Source organism: Argopecten irradians, chromosome 9 (genome assembly GCF_041381155.1).
Source record: "Argopecten irradians isolate NY chromosome 9, Ai_NY, whole genome shotgun sequence".
In the NCBI taxonomy this organism is placed as follows: Eukaryota; Metazoa; Mollusca; class Bivalvia; order Pectinida; family Pectinidae; genus Argopecten; species Argopecten irradians.
The window spans coordinates 41,368,351-41,394,057 of NC_091142.1; the positions used below are offsets into that span (position 1 = coordinate 41,368,351).

A 25,707-nucleotide genomic window follows, 5' to 3' on the forward strand; every position below is an offset into this window, starting at 1 on the left:
AAATTTGTATACACTTCACACACACAACACACCACCTACATGAAAGGCTGTCATAAATAACCCAGGTTATTACTAGGAAGTTAGTCTAATCAACCAACCATTGCATGATCGTTAAAGGCAACTAAATTTGGTATCCTTTCTTGTTATCTTCTTATGAGACTTTCTTATCCGTAACATCTCCCTGAACACCACCTCACTTTCGGCCTAGAGTTGAGTGTTCACCCCTGTGAGGAAGGAGGTTTGCCCACTAACCTTTATCACTCCACAGGTGATGTGCCTTTCTTTGAAGTAAATTTGACGATTCAAGAAATGTTCACACATAAAGTTCATCGATATGGACTTGTATGTATGACTTCTATTCAACAATAGCAGAGCAACCATTTTGATCTAAAAGTGACTAAACTAAAAGTTCAGCCTGTGTTTATAAAACTTTACACGGAATGGTGGTTAAAACTTGACAATTATAGGCTAATCATGGAAACAAAAACATACTAGAATAATACAACAATTTATTTTGGAATCAGAACATTATTTATACATTAAATGCTATAACATATAATTTATTATCACAGAAAACATTTTAGCACTTGAGATTTCATATACAACATGCACAAAATAAACGACCAGAAGTTAGAATTCGTCTTAAAAATTTCAACAGCACATAATTGTTCAGACTCAAAATTTAGCACTTACAATGTACCGGTAGTCACATTTCCAATATTTGACTGATCACCCTTTAATGGTAACGATATAGCTCACATGCTACTCAGAACTAGGCACAAATAAGTACTGCACTCCCAGTGGGAAGAGTGCTAAATTCATTTAAATGCTTATGTACAGCTGTCTTCAGATACTCTAAATGTACTTATTTAAGCAATTTTTGTGCTCGACATTTGATGCTGAAACATGATTTTGTTAATTGCATTTGCTGTAGTGCAATTACTACAAATGCCCAATTTATCATTGCGCTTATCTGTTTAAAATCAATTTATGATCACGCCAAAATAAGTATGTTTCCAGTATGATCAAAATTCCTTATAAAAAAAGACATTACAAATGAACACAAAGTTTTGTGTTTACAAACCTAAATATAGCGACCTGTGGAGGTGCTTTATAAAGTTGAGTGGACACTTTTAGACACAGGATCACTTACTGTTAGAGAATCAACTTTATTGATTCTAAAAACACTGAATAACAGAGGAGAAAAATCATGATTTTTGACTAGTACATAAAAATGCTCAATTTTAGTTCATGATTATACCCTATTCAGGTCAGCGACCAAATCTCAGTATATAGCAATTCTCGTCATCACATTTATTTATTTCTATGACTGAATGCGATCTTAGTCCTACAAATAGGCTCTGTTCCATTTCATCTAGACACCTACCGCTACAACAGATAAATTTATCTCTCAGCATCCAAAAAAGACAAACCAGCCATTTTAGTGTAATGCACAGGTCATGGTGTAAGAAGTAGTTCTGTAGCATATTTCAGAGAGAAATATTCTGATGAAAAAAAAATTTAAGTGTAGATTCAAATCATTAAAAGTCATGTACATTAATAACGCACATGTACATGAACACAAAGGTACTTATTTCTATAAATAGACTTTTGGCTACATCCTTATGTACTAGTAACACATGTAATTGAGATGTTATATAAGGTTTACATATCATTCAATGCGCCAATAAGCTCTTTAAATTTATATCTAACAAACATTGTTATCATAAACTTTACAGTATAATTGTCAAAATCAATACAAAATCAATAAAGTTTAAAATTTTCCCCCCTAATCCTCACACATCAGTAACAATCTACACATTCGAGAGACTTTGGGTGTGGACTCCTTTAATATAATGGAGTAGACCTTTAACATTTCCTCTTTATAGTCGGTATATAGATGATGGCCCCAAAATATCACAGTCACAGGAGCTTTATCTCTGATCTCGTTACATGTGGGGTGTACATATACAGTAAAACCTGCCTTGGGGATCACCTCTATAAAGACCACCTGCTTAATAAGACCACCTTTCTGTGGTCCTAACTGACCAATTTCAACAGACTTCAACCTGTATATATATAAAGATCACCTGGCTATAAAGACCATTTTCCTCTGTCCCTTTGATGGTCGTTATAGACAGGTCTAACTGTTCATACATAAAGCTCCTGTCTCACCGTCAGTCAACAGACATGATGTAGCAAAAGACTATAAATAACTTGAGATCAAAGTTCTGTGAGACTGCCTATAGAAACGTCTTGACACAGTAACAGGTCGCCTTTCTCATCAGCCAACGCCTTGATAACGTCCAGCAATAAATCTTTACTTAGTCGACGGATCTCGGGCAGGCGGGCCACCTACAACATTACAAATACACGTATTAAATTCTAAAATGTCTCATTTTATACTGATCAAAATAATTATCATACCATGCTGTCAGCTTAAAAAATATGATTGTCACAAAGACTGGTAAACCACTGCACCAAATCTTTTAGTAAAAATTTCTATAAGGAGTTTTCTGTTGTTTAAATGTTTTGTCTCTCAAGAGAAATGAAAGTGAACCTCATAGTCATATTTTGGCTTTACAACATTTTGGATTCTTATTCTGTATACATGTAGATTTTTTTTTTACTTTTGTTACCTTGGTAAAATGATGTACTATCAGGTTCAAAGCATGCTTCTTCATATCTAAGGCCTGTATCTTATCAGCGGCCTCCAGGATCTGTGATAAACAAAATATAAAGACAATTGATTAAATGATATATAGAGGATATTCCTTGTTTCTTGATGAATACCAGTTATATTTCATTGAGTGAAATGGAAACTTTGATATTTTCCACCTCATGAGATGAAATATTGTTTTCATCAAGAAACAAGGAAATTCTTTTCATTACAGTTTTTCTCCCTTCAATTTACAGAAGACCATCACTTCTACCGTAGTTCTGCCAAAGGTTATTCCACCATTGTATATTACAGAGTTATTTGCCCTTGCAATTTTTACGTCATATTCTTATAAGCATAAAAAATGGTGTCATTTTTGTGAACAAACTAATGATGTAACAATCAAATGATATTTTCACTGTCAATGCTGCATTCCGATTGGTCGAAAGTGAGTAAAAATATCAAAATTTATATTTATGCTCACCGTAAAACCTTATATTTCACTGCTAAAAATGTTATCAAGTGATTTCATCTGAATTTATATTGTATGATAAACTGTTTGACAATAGATAATGTACACCAACTCATTTTCGCAGTGACTTCATATTGTATATTTAGATTTAACTACTGCAAACCAACTTTCTTTTACATCATTGATTCTTATAGGAATTTCTGTACAGTTTTTAAATCCTTGAATGTAAATCTTCGCAAACTTGTTTAGAAATGAAAATCGCTAAATTTATTTTATTTACAGTACTTTTTTTACAGGGATTTAATAAAATTTACAGATTAAAGTTTTATGACTACATATATTAATATCATTTTTGTAACTGAAATGTCTTTGCAGCCGTTTATTTTGTTGAATTCAATTTCTAAACGCCTTCGAAATACACAAAATTTGGATTACAGTATACAATACCAGACAGTATTCTAATGGATCAATGTTGAATCTATTAAAGTAAGACTCTTATGTATCGGTAATTAATGTTCTTGTAAAGTTAATATTCTAGAGAAATGTTCTTGTAAAGTTAATATTCTAGAGAATGAGACTATCACCATATCCAAACAAAAGGAGGGTTACAAAAAGGTTCCAAATATCAAACTTACCTGAACAACGTTTTGAACTGTAACATTTTTCTCAAGGTTGTGCTTGCAGAAAGCCTGTAAAAATGGAGAGATAATTACATAACATCAAACAGGAACAACTTTATTTAGTAGCTTTAGAAACTGTGACCTGATCCTATCAAATTCTGTATTTGCACATTACAAGAGTTATCTGCCCTTGCAGGTAGGTATTGTGTTTACGAGCGCAATGTCATACTTTTTGGAAAAAACGACATGAATTGCGCTTACAAAATAATGACGTAACAATAGATACCTACCTGCAAGGGAGCTTAACTCTGTAATGTGCAAAGTCGGAATACATAGACTTTAACTAAACAGTATGGACAATTCACAGTCTGTGACGTTAATTTGTTTTGCTGCTAGTCATTTGGACTAGTTAAACCCCAAAATTTTACCAGTCCGACTATTTAATCACTAGTCCAAATTAAATATACAGCCGTTCCAGCATGATCAGTTTACAATTTTTGACCCAAATTACAGTCTGGATGTGTTTGTAAGTCACAAATTCTGACAAAATGATGAATCTGGTCTGAAATAATCACATACAAAATGCACTAAAAATGTGTTGAAAAATGCAACTGACTACAGCTCTTGTGAATAGGAAATGTATAGTACTGGTATTTACCGATCTTTATTGGTCAGGAAACCACTAGTCCAATTGGACTAGTTCATTACAATTGGGACTAGTCCGGCTGTAAAATTACTAGTTGTGGGCATCGGACTAGTGCTTAAGGTCGCAGCCTGAATTCAATGTACTCAAAACTATTTTCAACATATCCACCAATACATGTACATAAATTTGTAAACAAAAACTTTTACTGACATCCATATATTCGTTTGATAAATTAATTGTGAAAAAATTCAAATTCACATTTGATCTTGCTAATGAAATAATATTTGTATCTTGAGAAAATAAAAGAAGTTTACATCTTTTTTGCAACAAGAAACATTTCAGATATACACCCCAGGAAAGGAATCCAAACAGTTTACCAAGTAGCGTACATCACATGACACATTTCAGATGTACACCCTGGGAGAGGAATCTAACAGTTTACCAAGTAGCATACATCACATGACACATTTCAGATGTACACCCCGGGAAAGGAATCCAAACAGTTTACCAAGTAGCGTACATCACATGACACATTTCAGATATACACCCCGGGAAAGGAATCTAACAGTTTACCAAGTAGTGTACATCACATGACACATTTCAGATGTACACCCCGGGAAAGGAATCCAAACAGTTTACCAAGTAGCGTACATCACATAAACACATTTCAGATGTACACCCCGGGAAAGGAATCCAAACAGTTTACCAAGTAGTGTACATCACATGACACATTTCAGATGTACACCCCGGGAAAGGAATCCAAACAGTTTACCAAGTAGCGTACATCACATGACACATTTCAGATGTACACCCCGGGAAAGGAATCCAAACAGTTTACCAAGTAGCGTACATCACATGACACATTTCAGATGTACACCCCGGGAAAGGAATCCAAACAGTTTACCAAGTAGTGTACATCACATGACACATTTCAGATGTACACCCCGGGAAAGGAATCCAAACAGTTTACCAAGTAGCGTACATCACATGACACATTTCAGATGTACACCCCGGGAAAGGAATCTAACAGTTTACCAAGTAGTGTACATCACATGACACATTTCAGATGTACACCCCGGGAAAGGAATCTAACAGTTTACCAAGTAGTGTACATCACATGACACATTTCAGATGTACACCCGGAAAAGGAATCTAACAGTTTACCAAGTAGCGTACATCACATAACACATTTCAGATGTACACCCCGGGAAAGGAATCCAAACAGTTTACCAAGTAGCGTACATCACATGACACATTTCAGATGTACACCCCGGGAAAGGAATCCAAACAGTTTACCAAGTAGCGTACATCACATAACACATTTCAGATGTACACCCCGGGAAAGGAATCTAACAGTTTACCAAGTAGTGTACATCACATGACACATTTCAGATGTACACCCCGGGAAAGGAATCCAAACAGTTTACCAAGTAGCGTACATCACATGACACATTTCAGATGTACACCCCGGGAAAGGAATCCAAACAGTTTACCAAGTAGCGTACATCACATGACACATTTCAGATGTACACCCCGGGAAAGGAATCCAAACAGTTTACCAAGTAGCGTACATCACATGACACATTTCAGATGTACACCCCGGGAAAGGAATCCAAACAGTTTACCAAGTAGTGTACATCACATGACACATTTCAGATGTACACCCCAGGAAAGGAATCTAACAGTTTACCAAGTAGTGTACATCACATGACACATTTCAGATGTACACCCCGGGAAAGGAATCTAACAGTTTACCAAGTAGTGTACATCACATGACACATTTCAGATGTACACCCCGGGAAAGGAATCCAAACAGTTTACCAAGTAGCATACATCACATGACACATTTCAGATGTACACCCCGGGAAAGGAATCTAACAGTTTACCAAGTAGCGTACATCACATGACACATTTCAGATGTACACCCCGGGAAAGGAATCTAACAGTTTACCAAGTAGCGTACATCACATAACACATTTCAGATGTACACCCCGGGAAAGGAATCCAAACAGTTTACCAAGTAGCGTACATCACATGACACATTTCAGATGTACACCCCGGGAAAGGAATCTAACAGTTTACCAAGTAGCGTACATCACATGACACATTTCAGATGTACACCCCGGGAAAGGAATCTAACAGTTTACCAAGTAGCGTACATCACATGACACATTTCAGATGTACACCCCGGGAAAGGAATCCAAACAGTTTACCAAGTAGCATACATCACATGACACATTTCAGATGTACACCCCGGGAAAGGAATCTAACAGTTTACCAAGTAGCGTACATCACATAACACATTTCAGATGTACACCCCGGGAAAGGAATCCAAACAGTTTACCAAGTAGCGTACATCACATGACACATTTCAGATGTACACCCCGGGAAAGGAATCTAACAGTTTACCAAGTAGCGTACATCACATGACACATTTCAGATGTACACCCCGGGAAAGGAATCCAAACAGTTTACCAAGTAGTGTACATCACATGACACATTTCAGATGTACACCCCGGGAAAGGAATCTAACAGTTTACCAAGTAGTGTACATCACATGACACATTTCAGATGTACACCCCGGGAAAGGAATCTAACAGTTTACCAAGTAGCGTACATCACATGACACATTTCAGATGTACACCCGGAAAAGGAATCTAACAGTTTACCAAGTAGCGTACATCACATGACACATTTCAGATGTACACCCCAGGAAAGGAATCTAACAGTTTACCAAGTAGCGTACATCACATAACACATTTCAGATGTACACCCCGGGAATGGAATCTAACAGTTTACCAAGAAGCGTACATCACATGACACATTTCAGATGTACACCCCGGGAAAGGAATCTAACAGTTTACCAAGTAGGGTACATCACATGACACATTTCAGATGTACACCCCGGGAAAGGAATCCAAACAGTTTACCAAGTAGGGTACATCACATGACACATTTCAGATGTACACCCCGGGAAAGGAATCTAACAGTTTACCATGTAGCGTACATCACATAACACATTTCAGATGTATACCTGGGAAAAGAATCAAACAGTTTACCTGTAGACGATTGTTAGAGAAGCCATAGAAGTAAGGAGCTGGAAACAGGTACAGGGAGTCCTCCGGTGGCATGATCACATCTCCGTAGTAGATATATCTCAGTAAACTGTTAAACGCCTGTCTGGATGGCACCATCTCCCCAATAGCTATCTGGAATGGATAGAATTTGTATTTAAGTATTAGGCCATAGTTGTGTTTTTTTTCTCTATTTTGCATCCGCATGCTAGTAGGTTTTAGGTCTCTAGAGTGAAAAAACAAACACAAACATTTTTTTTCCCGAACTTGGCAATAAAAGAAGTTTGTGACAGGGTAAGTAATGTTTCCTAAAATGTCCATAAATATAAAATCTATAAAAAGAAACTAAAACAGATAAAACACAACTATGACCTTAGTTTGATCTTTGCAAGTGTTATTTTAATGATATAAGCAGATAGTCAAGGGGAGACAATTCCAAATAGTTGTGATAATATTGTTTGGTTTCATCTGAGCAGAACTTAAATATAGGGAGACAATTTCCACTCACTGTGACAGTATCATCGTTTGGCTTCCATCTGAACAGTGATTCGAAGTAGCTACACCTGGCGGCTAGGATGGCTTTATGAGCCTTGATGGGGATACCGTCCAGCTGAAGCGTGATATCACAGAATTCTTCTCCACTCCCCTTCAGGAACATCTCTAGGTCTTTCTCTAGGGAGTGATCTGTCGGGGTATGCAGTGAGTCTATAGCAGTCATGGCCACTTTAATCTGACATGAATTACTATACATATTACTACATCTCTAGGTCTTTCTCTAGGGAGTGATCTGTCGGGGAATACAGTGAGTCTATAGCAGTCATGGCCACTTTAATCTGACATGAATTACTATACATATTACTACATCTCTAGGTCTTTCTCTAGGGAGTGATCTGTCGGGGAATACAGTGAGTCTATAGCAGTCATGGCCACTTTAATCTGACATGAATTACTATACATATTACTACATCTCTAGGTCTTTCTCTAGGGAGTGATCTGTCAGGGAATACAGTGAGTCTATAGCAGTCATGGCCACTTTAATCTGACATGAATTACTATACATATTACTACATCTCTAGGTCTTTCTCTAGGGAGTGATCTGTCAGGGAATACAGTGAGTCTATAGCAGTCATGGACACTTTAATCTGACATGAATTACTATACATATTACTACATCTCTAGGTCTTTCTCTAGGGAGTGATCTGTCAGGGAATACAGTGAGTCTATAGCAGTCATGGACACTTTAATCTGACATGAATTACTATACATATTACTACATCTCTAGGTCTTTCTCTAGGGAGTGATCTGTCAGGGAATACAGTGAGTCTATAGCAGTCATTGACACTTTAATCGGACATGAATTACTATACATATTACTACATCTCTAGGTCTTTCTCTAGGGAGTGATCTGTCAGGGAATACAGTGAGTCTATAGCAGTCATGGACACTTTAATCTGACATGAATTACTATACATATTACTACATCTCTAGGTCTTTCTCTAGGGAGTGATCTGTCGGGGAATACAGTGAGTCTATAGCAGTCATGGACACTTTAATCTGACATGAATTACTATACATATTACTACATCTCTAGGTCTTTCTCTAGGGAATTATCTGTCGTGGAATACAGTTAGTCTATAGCAGTCATGGCCACTTTAATCTGACATGAATTACTATACATATTACTACATCTCTAGGTCTTTCTCTAGGGAGTGATCTGTCGTGGAATACAGTGAGTCTATAGCAGTCATGGCCACTTTAATCTGACATGAATTACTATACATATTACTACATCTCTAGGTCTTTCTCTAGGGAGTGATCTGTCAGGGAATACAGTGAGTCTATAGCAGTCATGGCCACTTTAATCGGACATGAATTACTATACATATTACTACATCTCTAGGTCTTTCTCTAGGGAGTGATCTGTCAGGGAATACAGTTAGTCTATAGCAGTCATGGCCACTTTAATCTGACATGAATTACTATACATATTACTACATCTCTAGGTCTTTCTCTAGGGAGTGATCTGTCAGGGAATACAGTGAGTCTATAGCAGTCATGGACACTTTAATCTGACATGAATTACTATACATATTACTACATCACTAGGTCTTTCTCTAGGGAGTGATCTGTCAGGGAATACAGTGAGTCTATAGCAGTCATGGCCACTTTAATCGGACATGAATTACTATACATATTACTACATCTCTAGGTCTTTCTCTAGGGAGTGATCTGCCGGGGAATACAGTGAGTCTATAGCAGTCATGGCCACTTTAATCTGACATGAATTACTATACATATTACTACATCTCTAGGTCTTTCTCTAGGGAGTGATCTGTCAGGGAATACAGTGAGTCTATAGCAGTCATGGCACTTTAATCGGACATGAATTACTATACATATTATACATCTCTAGGTCTTTCTCTAGGGAGTGATCTGCCGGGAATACAGTGAGCCTATAGCAGTCATGGCCACTTTAATCTGACATGAATTACTATACATATTACTACTATCTCTAGGTCTTTCTCTAGGAAGTGATCTGTCGGGGAATACAGTGAGTCTATAGCAGTCATGGACACTTTAATCTGACATGAATTACTATACATATTACTACATCTCTAGGTCTTTCTCTAGGGAATTATCTGTCGTGGAATACAGTTAGTCTATAGCAGTCATGGACACTTTAATCTGACATGAATTACTATACATATTACTATGAATTAGTCTATTAGTAACAATGTATATTTAGTGATGTGATCTCGGGGGGCCAATGACACTTGCTACCGTACAATTTTTATAAAGTTGCGAAGTGTGCTCCATAGGTATTCTTTCTTAAAATCGTTAACCATTTTTAAAATATAATATTGGAAAAGTTTCCTGTCTACCAATCATGAAATTAAACACTAACGAAAATATCCTTCTTTGCAGTAATTGAATTAAGCTTGTTCAGTAGTTAGTATTGTTTCCCTCCCTTTCTTCCTTAAAGGAGGTTGTTCAATATGTAGTAATGACAGTGATCAAGGGGAGGTAATCCTTTGATGAAAATCAGTAACAGAGTAACTGACTGAATTCAGTTAAATTTGAATGAAAATTAGTAACTGAGTTACTGACTGAATTCAGTTCATACACATTTGATATTGTACCCTTTCAGAATTGACAGATAAAACTCACCATAAATGTGTTCTGGCTGAGGGTCCGGCATCATACGGACGTACGCCTGCTGAGATAGTTTACGACGGATGATTTCTACCATTAAAGGTTTGTCTATGTCCTCAAACTCTTTACTCATCACGATCATGTTACAATTACTCTCCTTCACGATAAATCTGAGACAGTATTCCTGAAAAATAAACAATCTATAGTTACATTCCTTCATGATAAATCTGAGACAGTATTCCTGGAAAATAAACAATCTACATTTACATTCCTTCACGATAAATCTGAGACAGTATTCCTGATAAACAAACAATCTTCATTTTACTCCTTCATGATAAATCTGAGACAATATTCCTGGAGTCCACTTTGGAAATTGACAGAGTATATATTTAATATTGTTCATTTCCCAGTTTAATTGTATATGTACATTGTTTATGTTTTAGTTACTTTGTTCCACACAGTTTCTTGTAAGCCTTTGCTAAAGCATGATAAGCAATACGCTTCTGGTAATTTGTGTGCTAAAGTCTTGGATAATGTCAAATATGAATTAAGTTATGAAATGCTTTGGTTTTTCCAGCTGCCAACAGAAACTGAATAACAGAACTTAATTTTGTAAATGTGACAATATTGAAAGATTAAGGGTAGTAGAATTGTATTTAATGTATTTTACAACTTCTTGTATGTTTTCCCCATACCTTTAGGAAATCCAAGCTAAGTTTAGCAGCATTCTGTAGAGCAACCAACACATTCTTGTGTCCAATGCTAGCCTCCAGGTACTGGACACACAACTCCTCAAGACGCCCCATTTTGAACTGTTGAAATAAAACGATAGTCTTACTTTCACAATAAGTACTCCAGTGCTCAAAATATACCATTGTCATTGATCAGACAGCCCTCAATCTCAAACCTGGCAGATATATTTTCATTTTGGCATCAATGTATACAAGTGTGGAAATACAGTAAGAAATGAACTAAAACGTTGACAATAAATTATACCCTTCGTATTTGATGCAGGTCATTACAATGCTAAATTAACCTCAAGAAAGGTCTATAATTGATAAGTAATCAAAACACATTTGTCATATTCTTAAATATTTGAAATAATCAAATTAATCAAAATATTGTTAATATCCATGAACTATGGGTCTTCTGCATCGTCTGGTTTTCAGTTGTCCTAATTATCAATACATGTGATCCTAGAAGGATATATAATACATCTGAAATGTGGTCTGATTTTAACGAAGTCCATAGCATATATCTGGTTTACAGTTAAACACATCTATAACAAACATGTATACAACACATTCATGGTTACAGTGTAGTAATATATGTTCATTTCCCCGACAACATTCCTATAATATGTCTGTAATATGTGTATAACAAACTATGCTTATAAAAGTGATTTTGTTGGTCCAGTTATATGTTTTATTGTATTTTTCTCCGTGAATCCCTGACGTAGAACGTACCTGTAGTGAGAGTCTGTACACATCCATCATCAGTAGTATCACCTCATTACTGCTGTGTTCCTGTCCTGTCAATATATTTGTTAATCTTTGATTCACCATATACAGGCATACAGGTACTATAAAGAATTTACTTACATTATTGCAGATTTACATAAGATCTACAAATTTAAACATCCAGATATTTTATGACTACTCTATATGCCATTTTACAACAATTATGATACAAATATCTTCTAATCATGATAGGATAATCTTCCTATTAGTTCTAACAAACATAAATAAGGCTTATATCTGACAAGATCCCTGCTTCACTTCCCTCAATGTTAAAAAATAGAAAATTCTTTTCCTATTAGTGAACTTATGTCCGTAGATGGCAGGTTCATTTTCATACTATACATTGAAAGGAGAATAAATTAATTTTGGACTGAAGAAGGCCCTATAGTGGCTGAATATATATTCCATAGAAATGATTTTGATTTTACTTAAAAAATTGAATTTATTTTGGCCTTTTATTTCGGATTATTAATATACTAGCTTTATACCGTTTTTCCTCATTATGATAAATTGAATATGTTAACTAGATTTAGGATTTCTGTTATCATTTCAACTTTCGAAGATCATATTATATAGTGGATCAGCTGATATTATATGGAAGCCAAAATTTTCCATGTATTTACGAAAAATAAGAAAATCAAATATTTGTAGTTTTCAATTTCGCTATCTGACTTTCAGGGGAACTTATTGGATTAAATCATTATATGATATTTCGCAGGTCAAATTTTCACAGTCATAAAAAAATAATAAAATGTCCAGCATATCTGGAAAATATCCCCGCAATAATAACCAGCTATATATACAGTATCTACTATTTTTGACTATGTGTACTGACTATCTCCTGTAGGCATGATCTTGTCTGTGTAGATGTAGGATAACACCATAGCGAAGGCTGTAGGGTCAGCGTCCGGTAGCTTCACCTGTATAGACTTCTGCTTTTCTTCTTCATCCTCTAATAACTTCTGGAAAATAACATTTACGAGAGAAGTGAACAATGACTTCCATTAAAATACAAACCACGCTGGTTATTGTGGAGTGGTGTTCTCTTAAATTACTCTTACATTTGTAAGATATTGATAAATCAAAATATTTTAAAATGAAGCACTGGGGACCAAGTAAATTACATTATATAGCAGGCTTTGATATACAAATGGATGGGACGCTAGTATGAACAAGAGGCCCAGAGGGCCTGTATCGCTCACCTGGTTTGTAATGCCAAGTAATGTTCTGAATACAGGTTCATTGTTTCTTTTCTGAAGGAATTTTAATATTAACCTCTAAATCCCCTATTAGGCCCCACCCCTCCTGCCCCCAGGGGGTCAGAGCCAAAATTTATACAAGTTCTGTTCCCCTTCCCCCATGGATGTTTGTGGCCAAATTTGGTCACAATCCAAGCAAAACTCTAGGACAAGTAGCGATTTATAGGATTTACCTCTATTTCCCCTATTGGGCCCCACCCGTCCTGCCCCTGGGGGGCCAGAGCCAAAACTTATACAAGTTCTGTTCCCCTTCCCCCAAGGATGTTTGTGGCCAAATTTGGTTACAATCCATACAGAACTCTATGACTAGTAGCAATTTATAGGATTTACCTCTATTTCCCCTATTGGGCCCCGCCCCTCCTGCCCCCCGGGACCAGAGCCAAAATTTATACAAACTCAGTTCTTATTCTCCCAAGGATATTTCTGGCCAAATTTGGTTACATTCCATGCGGAACTCTGTGACAAGTAGCGATTTAAAGGATTTACCTCTATTTCCCCTATTGGGCCCCGCCCCTCCTGCCCCCGGGGGGGGGGGTCAGAGCCACAATTTATACAAGTTCTGTTCCCCTTCCCCCAAGGATGTTTGTGGCCATATTTGGTTCCAATCCATGCAGAACTCTATGACTAGTAGCGATTTAAAGGATTTACCTCTATTTCCCCTATTGGGCCCCGCCCCTCCTGCCCCCGGGGGGTCAGAGCCAAAATTTATACAAGTTCTGTTTCCCTTCCCCCAAGGATGTTTGTGGCCAAATTTGGTTACATTTCATGCAGAACTCTATGACTAGTAGCGATTTAAAGGATTTACCTCTATTTCCCCTATTGGGCCCCGCCCCTCCTGCCCCCAGGGGGCCAGAGCCAAAATTTATACAAGTTCTGTTTCCCTTCCCCCAAGGATGTTTGTGGCCAAATTTGGTTCCAATCCATGCAGAACTCTATGACTAGTAGCGATTTAAAGGATTTACCTCTATTTCCCCTATTGGGCCCCGCCCCTCCTGCCCCTGGGGGATCAGAGCCAAAATTTATACAAGTTCTGTTCCCCTTCACCCAAGGATGTTTGTGGCTGATTTTGGTTACAATCCATGCCAAACTCTAGGACAAGTAGCGATTTAAAGGATTTACCTCTATTTCCCCTATTGGGCCCCGCCCCTCATGCCCCCGGGGGGTCAGAGCCAAAATTTATACAAGTTCTGTTCCCCCTCCCCCAAGGATGTTTGTGGCCAAATTTGGTTACAATCCATGCAGAACTCTAGGACAAGTAGCGATTTATAGGAAATGTTGACGGACGGACGGACGGACGGACGGACGACGGACGACGGACGACGGACGCCGCGCCATGACATAAGCTCACCGGCCCTTCGGGCCAGGTGAGCTAAAAATACTACATTTTGTGTAATATACCACGAGTACAAATTTAAAATAATATGGCTGACTGTTCATTAATAAGTGCCCCCTTTGTTACAATTATTTAAGCTCCCTGCGAATATGGTATATCTTCTTTTAAAGATGCTCCACCGCTGACAGAGCATTAACGATAGTTATCATTTAAACAATAATTGGTGTTTAATTGTGTATATATATGTCTAATTAACACAAAAAATAATAAAGAATAATTTATTTTGCTTTTGGTGCATGCACAATCAATAACTTATTCTATATTGGCCATAATGCCACAAATTTTTTTCGGGATGCAATTAATTATTTTTAATATATCTGTCTTGAAGTAAAATCAGTGGAGCATCTTTAAATGACCAAGTCTTCAAAACTGTAAAATGTATAAAACTTTCTCAAATGATTCAACACATTTTGTGTTGGTTTAAAAGGTGATTTGTTATGTAATTACTAATATATTGATGCTTAACAACCTTTGAACGCTTTAGTCACATGTCTTTGCTATACCTGTTGCCTGGCAACTCTAATTTTGCCCTGTAACCATAGTGACCGGGCAGCCACCAGGGTGATGTGAGCTGGGATGACTTCCTCCTCCTGAAAAACGAGCTTATAGTTTATAAGATTCCTAGAGGTCTTAATACAAAATGGTAGTCAGACATATAAGTTGGGGACTTGGTAGGTACACTGTATATTGATTATGTGACATGAAATGAACTTTTTCTAACTTGACCCCGAATTTTAACATTCTGGTGAATGAAACATCATTCAGTCCCGCTAAAAATTGACATGACAATCACCGAATGACGTCATTTTTATGATACGATATATTTTATGCATCAAAGACGCGTCTCACTCTGAGCAAAACCAAGTAAATAACCGTCAATTTGCTTTCGGTTTGAATGTCATCTATAAGGAGATTGTTGCAGGATAAACACAATACATGATTAGTATCTTACAATACAAGATTTATTTTGATACTTGACAGGGAAATCTGAGATGACTCATCAAGCCTCGTCATCTCGGCTTTCCTAAGTCTCGCACCAAAATAAACCTTGTATTGTAAGATACTAACCATACATTCTCTAAGCCCATCTGATAGGAACCTTGATGGGGAAGGAAAAGTGCCACATTATAACCATGAATTCCTTGTAAACATGTTCGTCATTATAAACATGTTCTACTGTTAAAGATTACAGTATACATTGTATAGGAGTACCTTTCCAACAATGAAGTCTATATCGGTAAACTGCTGACTCTCCAGGAGTCTACCATAGTCATCGTGTAGAGTACACTTTGGATAGCTGGAGAACTGGAATACACAAAAATTGAATGATTTATCAATTACATTCAAATTCATATATTCCTTCTTATCTAGCAAAAAATGTAAAATATGCATAGAACAAATTTCATAATTTATGAAAATGTATTATATATATCTTAACTTCAAAGAACTTTTAGCATTTTCTTGAAAATTGTATTATCTACAAGTATTGGATTAAATATAAAACTGGTCTTATGAAGAGAGTTGCTTCAAATGATATTTCTCATGATATAGAAATACAGTATATCATTAAATACCTGAAATCTGTACATCTCTCCACTTCTAACGTTGTTGTCGACTGTACCTCCAAACACATACATGGAGTCGGAAACGACAGACGCAGCATGGAACAGCCGACCCGCAGGAACCTGATTAATTGATAATAGTCTTAAATTCTTAAATGCATGGATTTTTTTTTTTTTAAGGAATCAGTAAATGAAATACTTAGTGTAAAAGAGTTTCCTCAGATATACGAAAGTGGGAACATGAATTAACTTTTAAATATCTTACTAGATGTAAAACCAAATACAGTCAAAGTATCCTTAGGGATCACCCTTATATAAAGAGCACCTGCTTATGACCACTTTCACAGGGTTCCAAAAGGTCAATTTCAACACAATTTGACCTATGTATAAAGACCACTTGGCTATAACAACCATTTTTCTTGTTCCCTTGGGTGGTAGTTAAATACATTGACAGTAAACCCTGATAGACCACCCAAGGGACAAAAAAGTGTTATTGCCAAGGGTTTTCTTGATATACATGTCAAATTGTGTTGAAATTGGTCAAATGAGACCCTAATGAAGTCTTACTAAGAAGCTGGTCTTTATACAGGTATGGTAGCTAAGGCAGGTTAAATTTGACTGAATAAATACAGTTCAAAAATTGTTAAATTTTTTCAGCATAGAGAAAACCTAGTTTATACTGTACTAATTTTTAGGGGCAATGATGATACATTACCTGACTGTCATTGGACGGATCCACCACTGACCACGTCTGGGAGTCCAAGTCAAAGCTGTAACAAAGGGAAATAACTCTTACAGATATAATTATATCATTTCAACGGCTTTTTATTTTTAAAATGGGAATGTAAAACAAGATTGATAATTTTAAAGAGTTGCAAAAGTTATTAACTTACCCTTAATACTACAGGTATCACCAAAAATAAATATAATATTAATTTTCATAACGTGGGTATTCTTATGTTTCTCGCCAATCATTGCGCCAGACGCCAAAACAGCAAATGAATTTCCACAGTTATCATATATTACACAGGAAATCTTACATATGTTTGGTGTTGTTACCTAATCTTAGGCTATCAGTCTATATTTTCTAATGTTATTAAAATTTTTAAGAAACCCTAACTAATTAATGTTTTGCTCTGGAAAGATAGTGGGCTTTTAATACTAATGATGAATTTTTTTTTATTGGGTTACAGGTGGATAACTGTGATAAGATCTTCCTCCACACAGCCATATACACAAGTCTGATAAACAGAATGTCCTATTGTTGGTTAGTGGCCATACTAACATAAACTCTTAATTACCAAAAACAATACAGTACCAAAATACATTAGTGTTTACGCAAATAACATATCTATTGTTAAAAAAGTATTAAGTAAATACATTTGATGTTTCAACAATGAAAAACAAGAGGCCCAGAGGGCCTGTATCGCTCACCTGGTTTGTAATGCCAAGTAATGTTCTGAATACAGGTTCATTGTTTCTTTTCTGAAGGAATTTTAATATTAACCTCTAAATCCCCTACTGGGCCCCACCCCTCCTGCCCCCAGGGGGTCAGAGCCAAAATTTATACAAGTTCTGTTCCCCTTCCCCCAAGGATGTTTATGGCCACATTTGGTCACAATCCAAGCAAAACTCTAGGACAAGAAGTGATTTATAGGATTTACCTCTATTTCCCCTATTGGGCCCCACCCGTCCTGCCCCCAGGGGGTCAGAGCCAAAATTTATACAAGTTCTGTTCCCCTTCCCCAAAGGATGTTTGTGGCCAAATTTGGTTACAATCTATGCAGAACTCTATGACTAGTAGCGATTTAAAGGATTTACCTCTATTATCCCTATTGGGCCCCGCCCCTCCCGGGGGGTCACAGCCAAAATTTATACAAGTTCTGTTCCCCTTCCCCCAAGGATGTTTGTGGCTAAATTTAGTTACATTCCATTCAGAACTCTATGACTAGTAGCGATTTAAAGGATTTACCTCTATTTCCCCTATTGGGCCCCGCCCCTCCTGCCCCGGGGGACCAGAGCCAAAATTTATTTAAGTTCTGTTCCCCTTACCCCAAGGATGTTTGTGGCCAAATTTGGTTACATTCGATTCAGAACTCTATGACTAGTAGCGATTTAAAGGATTTACCTCTATTTCCCCTATTGGGCCCCGCCCCTCCTGCCCCCGGGGGGTCAGAGCCAAAATTTATACAAGTTCTGTTCCCCTTCCCCCAAGGATGTTTGTGGCCAAATTTGGTTACAATTCATGTAGAACTCTATGACTAGTAGCGATTTAAAGGATTTACCTCTATTTCCCCTATTGGGCCCGCCCCTCCTGCCCCCGGGAGACCAGAGCCAAAATTTATACAAGTTCTGTTCCCCTTCCCCAAAGGATGTTTGTGGCCAAATTTGGTTACATTCCATTCAGATCGCTATGACAAGTAGCGATTTAAAGGATTTACCTCTATTACCCCTATTAGGCCCCGCCACTCCTGCCCCCGGGGGGTCAGAGCCAAAATTTATACAAGTTCTGTTCCCCTTCCCCCAAGGATGTTTGTGGCCAAATTTGGTTACATTCCATTCAGAACTCTATGACTTGTAGCGATTTAAAGGATTTACCTCTATTTCCCCTGAGGGGCTCCGCCCCTCCTGCCCCCGGGGGATCAGAGCCAAAATTTATACAAGTTCTGTTCCCCTTCCCCCAAGGATGTTTGTGGCTAATTTTGGTTACAATCCATGCAGAACTCTAGGACAAGTAGCGATTTATAGGATTTACCTCTATTTCCCCTATTGGGCCCCGCCCCTCCTGCCCCGGGGGGGACAGAGCCAAAATTTATACAATTTCTGTTCCCCCTCCCCCAAGGATGTTTGTGGCCAAATTTGGTTACAATCCATGCAGAACTCTATGACTAGTAGCGATTTAAAGGAAATGTTGACGGACCGGACGGACGCCGCGCCATGACATAAGCTCACCGGCCCTTCGGGCCAGGTGAGCTAAAAATCATGAATTTAGAATGTTAGAATTAAAATTAAAGCCAACAAACAAAAAGAGGAGAACATCTACTTCTAGAAAGCTGTACCAACCAATGTAATTCATTGGGAAGTGTTTGCCCAGTCGCTCCTCCAAACACGTACAGATGACGGTCAAACGCGACCATTGTGTGGCCGTAGCGTTTCTCAGGAGGTGGAGGGGCTCCTCGCAGTATGTGATCAGTTGAGATTCTAGTCCATCTAGAAAGGGGAAGAAATAAATAATATATAATGAGTTTTTATATGATATTTATTGAAAGCTAAATTCATTTTTATGTCACATAAAATTTCAGATAACAAGTTTTGTCTACATTTTTCAATTTAAGGATTGATCTTTATTTTGACAGTGTACAGTAGCATGAACATGTGGAATAAAGCTGGTAACTACAGTCCCTGTGGTTGCTAGGCTAAATAGATTGTGTATACAATTAGACACAATCAGACTTTACATATCTGAAGATGAGAAAGATGTAAATATTAAAATGTGGTAGTAATTAAATATTCACTTACTCTTCAACGTCAAACTTAAACTGGAACAGATTGTTGGTAATCTTAGCACCACTTTGTCCTGAGAAAACGTACATGGAATCCCGAGCTACGGCAAGAGCAAAGTTACAACAGGTTGGAGGAATGTTTCCTGTCTGTTTTACCTGTAAAAGTAAAATAAAATTGAAGTTAGAGCAGGTAAGACAAATATTACCTCCCTAATCTGGAAGAATTTACAGTGTGATGTAGCATGTGCAAAGTACAATGGATTAGGCCACAGTATTTTTGACACTAGCAATTTATCTTTATGTGTTTATATAACAAGAGGCCCAGAGGGCCTGTATCGCTCACCTGGTTTGTAATGCCAAGTAATGTTCTGAATACAGGTTCATTGTTTCTTTTCTGAAGGAATTTGAATATTTACCTCTAAATTCCCTATTGGGCCCCACCCCTCCTGCCCCCAGAGGGTCAGAGCCAAAATTTATACAAGTTCTGTTCCCCTTCCCCAAAGGATGTTTGTGGCCAAATTTGGTTACAATCCATGTAGAACTTAAGGACAACTAGCGATTTATAGGATTTACCTCTATTTCCCCTATTGGGCACCGCCCCTCCTGCCCCCGGGGGTCAGAGCCAAAATTTATAACAAGTTACAAGTTCTGTTCCCCTTCTCCCAAGGATGTTTGTGGCCAAATTTGGTTACATTCCATGCAGAATTCTATATTACAATAGTGTACAAATACCAAGAAGAGATAAGCTTTAACATTTTTGGCAAATGTCCAAAGCAACAAAAGCAAAATTTCATATGACATAAAAGTATATTGGATTGTTATAAAATACAAAAGATAATGTTTACATGTACGATCACAATATTTATATTTAGCCCATTTTTCGCTTAGGAAGACATCCAATGTTAGCAATCTGTTTTAGCCAATAATCTTAATATCAGGGAAATAAACATGTATTACAGTTTCCTTAATTTATTGAGTTTAATGACTTTTGAGAAAAGGAATATATTATAAAGATTTTTCTAATATTCACCATGCACACACACATAAGGATGCCAGTAATACATGCATGTTCTTAACCACTGGAGTCCAAGACAAAACATGCTAGCCTTCGTGGTGGACGACTGCTGAATGATGATAGCGAGGAGCAGGGGGACAACCTGTGGTGAGTACGCCCTGTAAAACAAACCAAGGCATTTGGTTTTACTTTAAATCTTGAAACTATAGCACATAGGTTAAAGTGCAAGCAGTTGGAATATATTCAAATTGCTGCTTTTAACATAAATTTGTACTTTCAACCTACCATCCTACATATATTCATTGAGAAAATTCATACTGAACATGTTTTTTTCGCATAAATACTAATTTTGACAATTTCCAAAAAGCTTTAAGCAGCCACCAAAAATACCACTAAGTGTAACTTAAATTGAAAATAAGTGTTGCACATGATATAATTTATTTGGAATATTTTTTCATTAAATACCTAACACTGCAGTGTTAACTTTATGTCCGTGACAACTTAATTTCACATTTTCATACCTATAACATTTGTTCTGAGATATTAAATTTTGTATGTTCGTTTAATCGATTCACATTATTCTAATTTAACTGTGCTTGATTTTTTTCACAACGTTTTAGTCACATATTTAATACACAATTTATTTACAGTATGTGCACATTGAATCCTTCACATATAAAATCTTACCTTCCCCAGGACTTGTCTTTAACATCAAACCGTAACAGATCATTCAGCATGTTTTTCCTGTAGTAAACATTTAATGGTCGAGATTATTTATGTCCTTTACAAGCATAGCAATATCCTAAATTGATTCAGTATACATTTAGTATAATTATAAATTACTATAATGATGCAATAAACATTTGAGTAATTTTGAAACAATTAATTCAGTTACATACATTAAACATGATGAACATAACAGCTAAGATGCTATTTATAAGATAAAATAATGAACACTTTCAACAGGGCCCAGTTTCATGAACATTTCTTAACTATATAACATTAAGGAATTTCTGAACTTAAAATTCTCAAAAGTATTACAGCTAGAAGTTATGGAAAATGTTTACCTGGAACTTAAAATTCTCAAAAGTATTACAGCTAGAAGTTATGGAAAATGTTTACCGGGTAAGTTAAGGAGCTATCCTAAACTTTGCTAATGCTCCTTTATGGAAAATTTTAAGCTAATAAGAAATCCCTTAAATTTAAGGAACGTTGATCAAACTGGGCCTGTTGTGTCAATTAACCTAAACTATTAACTACATTTTGAACTATGAACTATTCAGCTATGAAACAAATTCAGTATCATTGATCATTTAACTTGATCTGTGTTACAAATATTTTTATAAATAGACTGCTTCTTAATCATTTTGAATTACCTATTTATGACATACAATTACCTAGTAACGTGTAATATATACTTACCCATTGTCACCTCCAAACACATAGATAGCTTCCTTGTAAGCAACAACAGTATGCTTACTTCGTCTGGAAAACAATAGATAGTACCATACAATCTGGTTTAGTCATATAATATCATGTTTAGACACATACATATCAGGTTCACAGGGCTTGAATTTTACCTTTTTTGTAACTTGCTAAAAATAGCAAGTGCCCTAAATTTTACTTGCTAAAATATATTTTACTTATAATTAATATCCGTATTCAAATTACAGTTATGTTATATATACAAGAGGCCCAAGGGCCTTAACGGTCATCTGATTACCTTGGCAATAAATAATCATATAGGATATTAATTAGATATCGTGTAATGGTAGCCATCTTCGATTTGGGATCAACCAGAGATGTAACAACACTTTGTCAGGACCATGTCAGGATCATTTCATGCAAGTTTCAGCCAAATCGCACTGGCAGATCTTGAGAAGAAGTTCAAAATGTGTTTTCAAGATGGCGGCAGTGGTGGCCATCTTGGATTTAAGATCAACCCACAAAATAACAACACTTTGTCAGGACCATGTCAGGATCATTTCATGCAAGTTTTAACCAAGTCGCACTGGTAGAACTTGAGAAGAAGTTCAAAATGTGTTTTCAAGATGGCGGCTGTGGCGGCCATCTTGGATTTCGGATCGACCTGAAAAATAACAACACTTTGTCGGGACCATATCAGGATCATTTCACGCAAGTTTCAGCCAAATCGCACCTGTAGAACTTGAGAAGAAGTTCAAAATGTGTTTTCAAGATGGCGGCTGTGGTGGCCATCTTGGATTTCAGATCGACCCGAAAAATAAGACCACTTTGTCGGGACCATCTCAGGATCATTTTAGGTAAGTTTCAGCTCAATCCCACTGGTCAAACTTGAGAAGAAGATTGAAATGTGAAATGTTTACGGACGGCGGACGGCGGACGGCGGACGGCGCACGACGACGGACGAAGCATGATGACTTTAGGTCATCCTGACCCTTCGGGTCAGATGACCTAAAAATTCTTTATTTTTGCATGATGATGTGAGGTGTATAAGTACATAATGTATATCAACAACATTATTGTAAGAACTGGGTCCCCATATTTTCCATTTAAACAATTTTTCACAATCATTATGCCATTTTTTCAGTTGTCCCTGATAAAAAACCACTTGCTAATATAAGCAAGTGCATATTTTTTCCACTTGCTAATCTGGTATATCTACTTGCAAAAAGCAAGTAAAACAGCCTGAAATTCGAGCCCTGGTTCAGACACTTACACATCAGGCTAAACACATACACATATGGTTAAAACACATACATGTCAGGCTCACACACATCCATATCATGTTCAGACACATATACATCAGGCTAAGATGAATAAATATGTGGCTCAGAGTCGAGACACATACATATCTGGCTCATACACATACATATCTGGGTCAGGCACATACATATCTGGCTGAAGACACATACATATCTGGCTTAGACACATACATATCTGGCTCAGACACTCACATATCTGGCTCAGACAAATACCCATCTGACTCAGACACATACTCATATGACTCAGACACATACATATCTGGTTCAGACACATACATATCTGGCTCAGGCACATACATATCTGGTTCAAACACATACATATATGACTTAGACACAAACATATCTGGCTCAGACACATACATATCTGGCTTAGATACATACATATCTGGCGCAGACACATACATATCTGGTTCAGACACATACTGTATGATACATATCTGGCTCAGACACATACATGTCTGGTTCAAACACATACATATCTGACTCAGGCACAAACATATCTGGCTCAGACACATACATATCTGGTTCAGACATATACATATCTGGCTCAGACACATACATATCTAGCTGAGACATATCTATATATGTACATGTCTGGTTCAGACACATACCCATCTGACTCAGACACATACATATATTCAGACAAATTAAGTGCTGTGAAAATTTAAAATCTTAATGTGAATAATTGAAGAAAAAACAATGTATTAAATAAATGAATAATTATCCACAATTAGAATACACTACTTGCATAAAAAAAGAAATGAGAAAAGATGAGAAAGAGTTTTTGGAGCTGTCTAAAGTTTTGGCATGTACAGTATTGGATGTGAGGTTGTTCCAGTCTATGATCGTGCGTGGAAAGATGACATTTTCCTGGACTGATTTTGCAGAGTGGAATAGCAAAATAAAGATCATGTTGGTTTCTAGATGGACATGTAGAGGGGAGTAATCTGTTACTAGGATCAATAGCGACTAAGTTGTTTTGGATTTTCGGGTTTCTAAACGAGACCAATCTAAAATTTCCAGCATGTCGCTAACACTAGATCTATTCCTATGACGATTTAGAGTAAAATGTGCACCTCTACGTTGGACCATTTCAATTTTGGAGATGTCAGTTTCGAGATAAGGGTCCCAGACGGTACATGCATATTCAACAAATGGTATCACTAGTGATTTAAAAGCCTGTTCTTTTATGCATTTGGAGTTTATTTTAAGGTTTTGTCGTAAAAAGCTAAGAGTGTTGTTTGCCTTGTTACATTGGTTGCCAATGTGTTCCCCCAGGTCAAGTCTGATGTTAAGGTTACACCTAGGAACTTTGCTGAGTTTACATATTCTAGAGTGTGGCCGTGTAGTGTATAAGCAAAGTTTTTAAGAGAGCAACTACATGTACATGTAATAGATAGTTGCCGTCAACTTATCAAGGTCAGATTGTCGACACTTTGCATCCTGCTCAGATGATATAGTCAGGTATTATTACACATACTATTGTATCATCAGCAAATAATCGTACTGCAGATTTTAAACCAGTAGCCAAATCATTAATATAATGTAGAAATAGACTTGGTCCCAAAACAGATCACTGGGGATCTGACTCAGACACCTACATATCTGGCTCAGACACATACATATCTGGCTCAGACACATACATATCTGACTCAGACACATACATATTATTTATATCTGGCCTTTAGAGTCACATTATCTGGTTCAGATACATATAAAATGTCATAAACATAAATTATACTAACCTCGCCCCAACAAACTCGTCACATTCTGGCATTCGCCTCCATCTATGAACGGTCTCGAATGGACCAAAATCCAATGTCAGGCATTCGGCTCCTTCGGTCCAGCGGTGGTCAAATTCAATCCCAGGTGGTCGGGCCGTCGCCATTATACCAGACAAAGATATCAAATTGATAACAAAATGTTACATAACATGTTTGTCATCTGAACTATCAGAACAACGAACTCCTAAAATTATCTTTGTGCGAACGACAACAACAGGAAGTGCTCGAGACAAATCTGCATCATACGGACGTTTACAATTTCGTTACGACACATCGTATTACAAGCGCCTTCGAGACATTGAT

General features: G+C 37.0%; 1 protein-coding gene across 1 annotated transcript; it reads right to left on the bottom strand.

Moving 5' to 3' along the window:
• Nucleotides 1-492: 492 nt before the first annotated feature.
• LOC138330774 (leucine-zipper-like transcriptional regulator 1) lies at nt 493-25,644 on the bottom strand. Its single transcript, XM_069278297.1, has 19 exons — nt 25,366-25,644; nt 22,299-22,361; nt 21,564-21,620; nt 20,905-21,034; nt 19,878-20,017; nt 19,422-19,568; nt 17,074-17,128; nt 16,371-16,481; nt 16,009-16,101; nt 15,300-15,386; nt 12,980-13,106; nt 12,091-12,155; nt 11,320-11,436; nt 10,640-10,808; nt 7,980-8,155; nt 7,457-7,606; nt 3,767-3,820; nt 2,640-2,720; nt 493-2,355 (listed from the first exon to the last, which is right to left on the bottom strand). The coding sequence occupies exons 1-19, from the start codon at nt 25,506-25,508 to the stop codon at nt 2,224-2,226; spliced, it is 2,097 nt and encodes a 698-aa protein (XP_069134398.1). The 5' UTR covers nt 25,509-25,644; the 3' UTR covers nt 493-2,223.
• Between the last annotated feature and the right edge of the window lie 63 nt (nt 25,645-25,707).

Excerpts from the sequence above, each read along its gene's own strand:
- LOC138330774 (XM_069278297.1), bottom strand. The coding sequence starts at position 25,508 with ATGGCGACGGCCCGACCACCTGGGATTGAATTTGACCACCGCTGGACC. Across the intron at positions 21,035-21,563 it reads AAAGACAAGTCCTGGGGAAG|GGCGTACTCACCACAGGTTG; the intron begins GTAAGATTTTAT and ends TTTGTTTTACAG. Across the intron at positions 11,437-12,090 it reads TGTACAGACTCTCACTACAG|TTCAAAATGGGGCGTCTTGA; the intron begins GTACGTTCTACG and ends TTATTTCAACAG.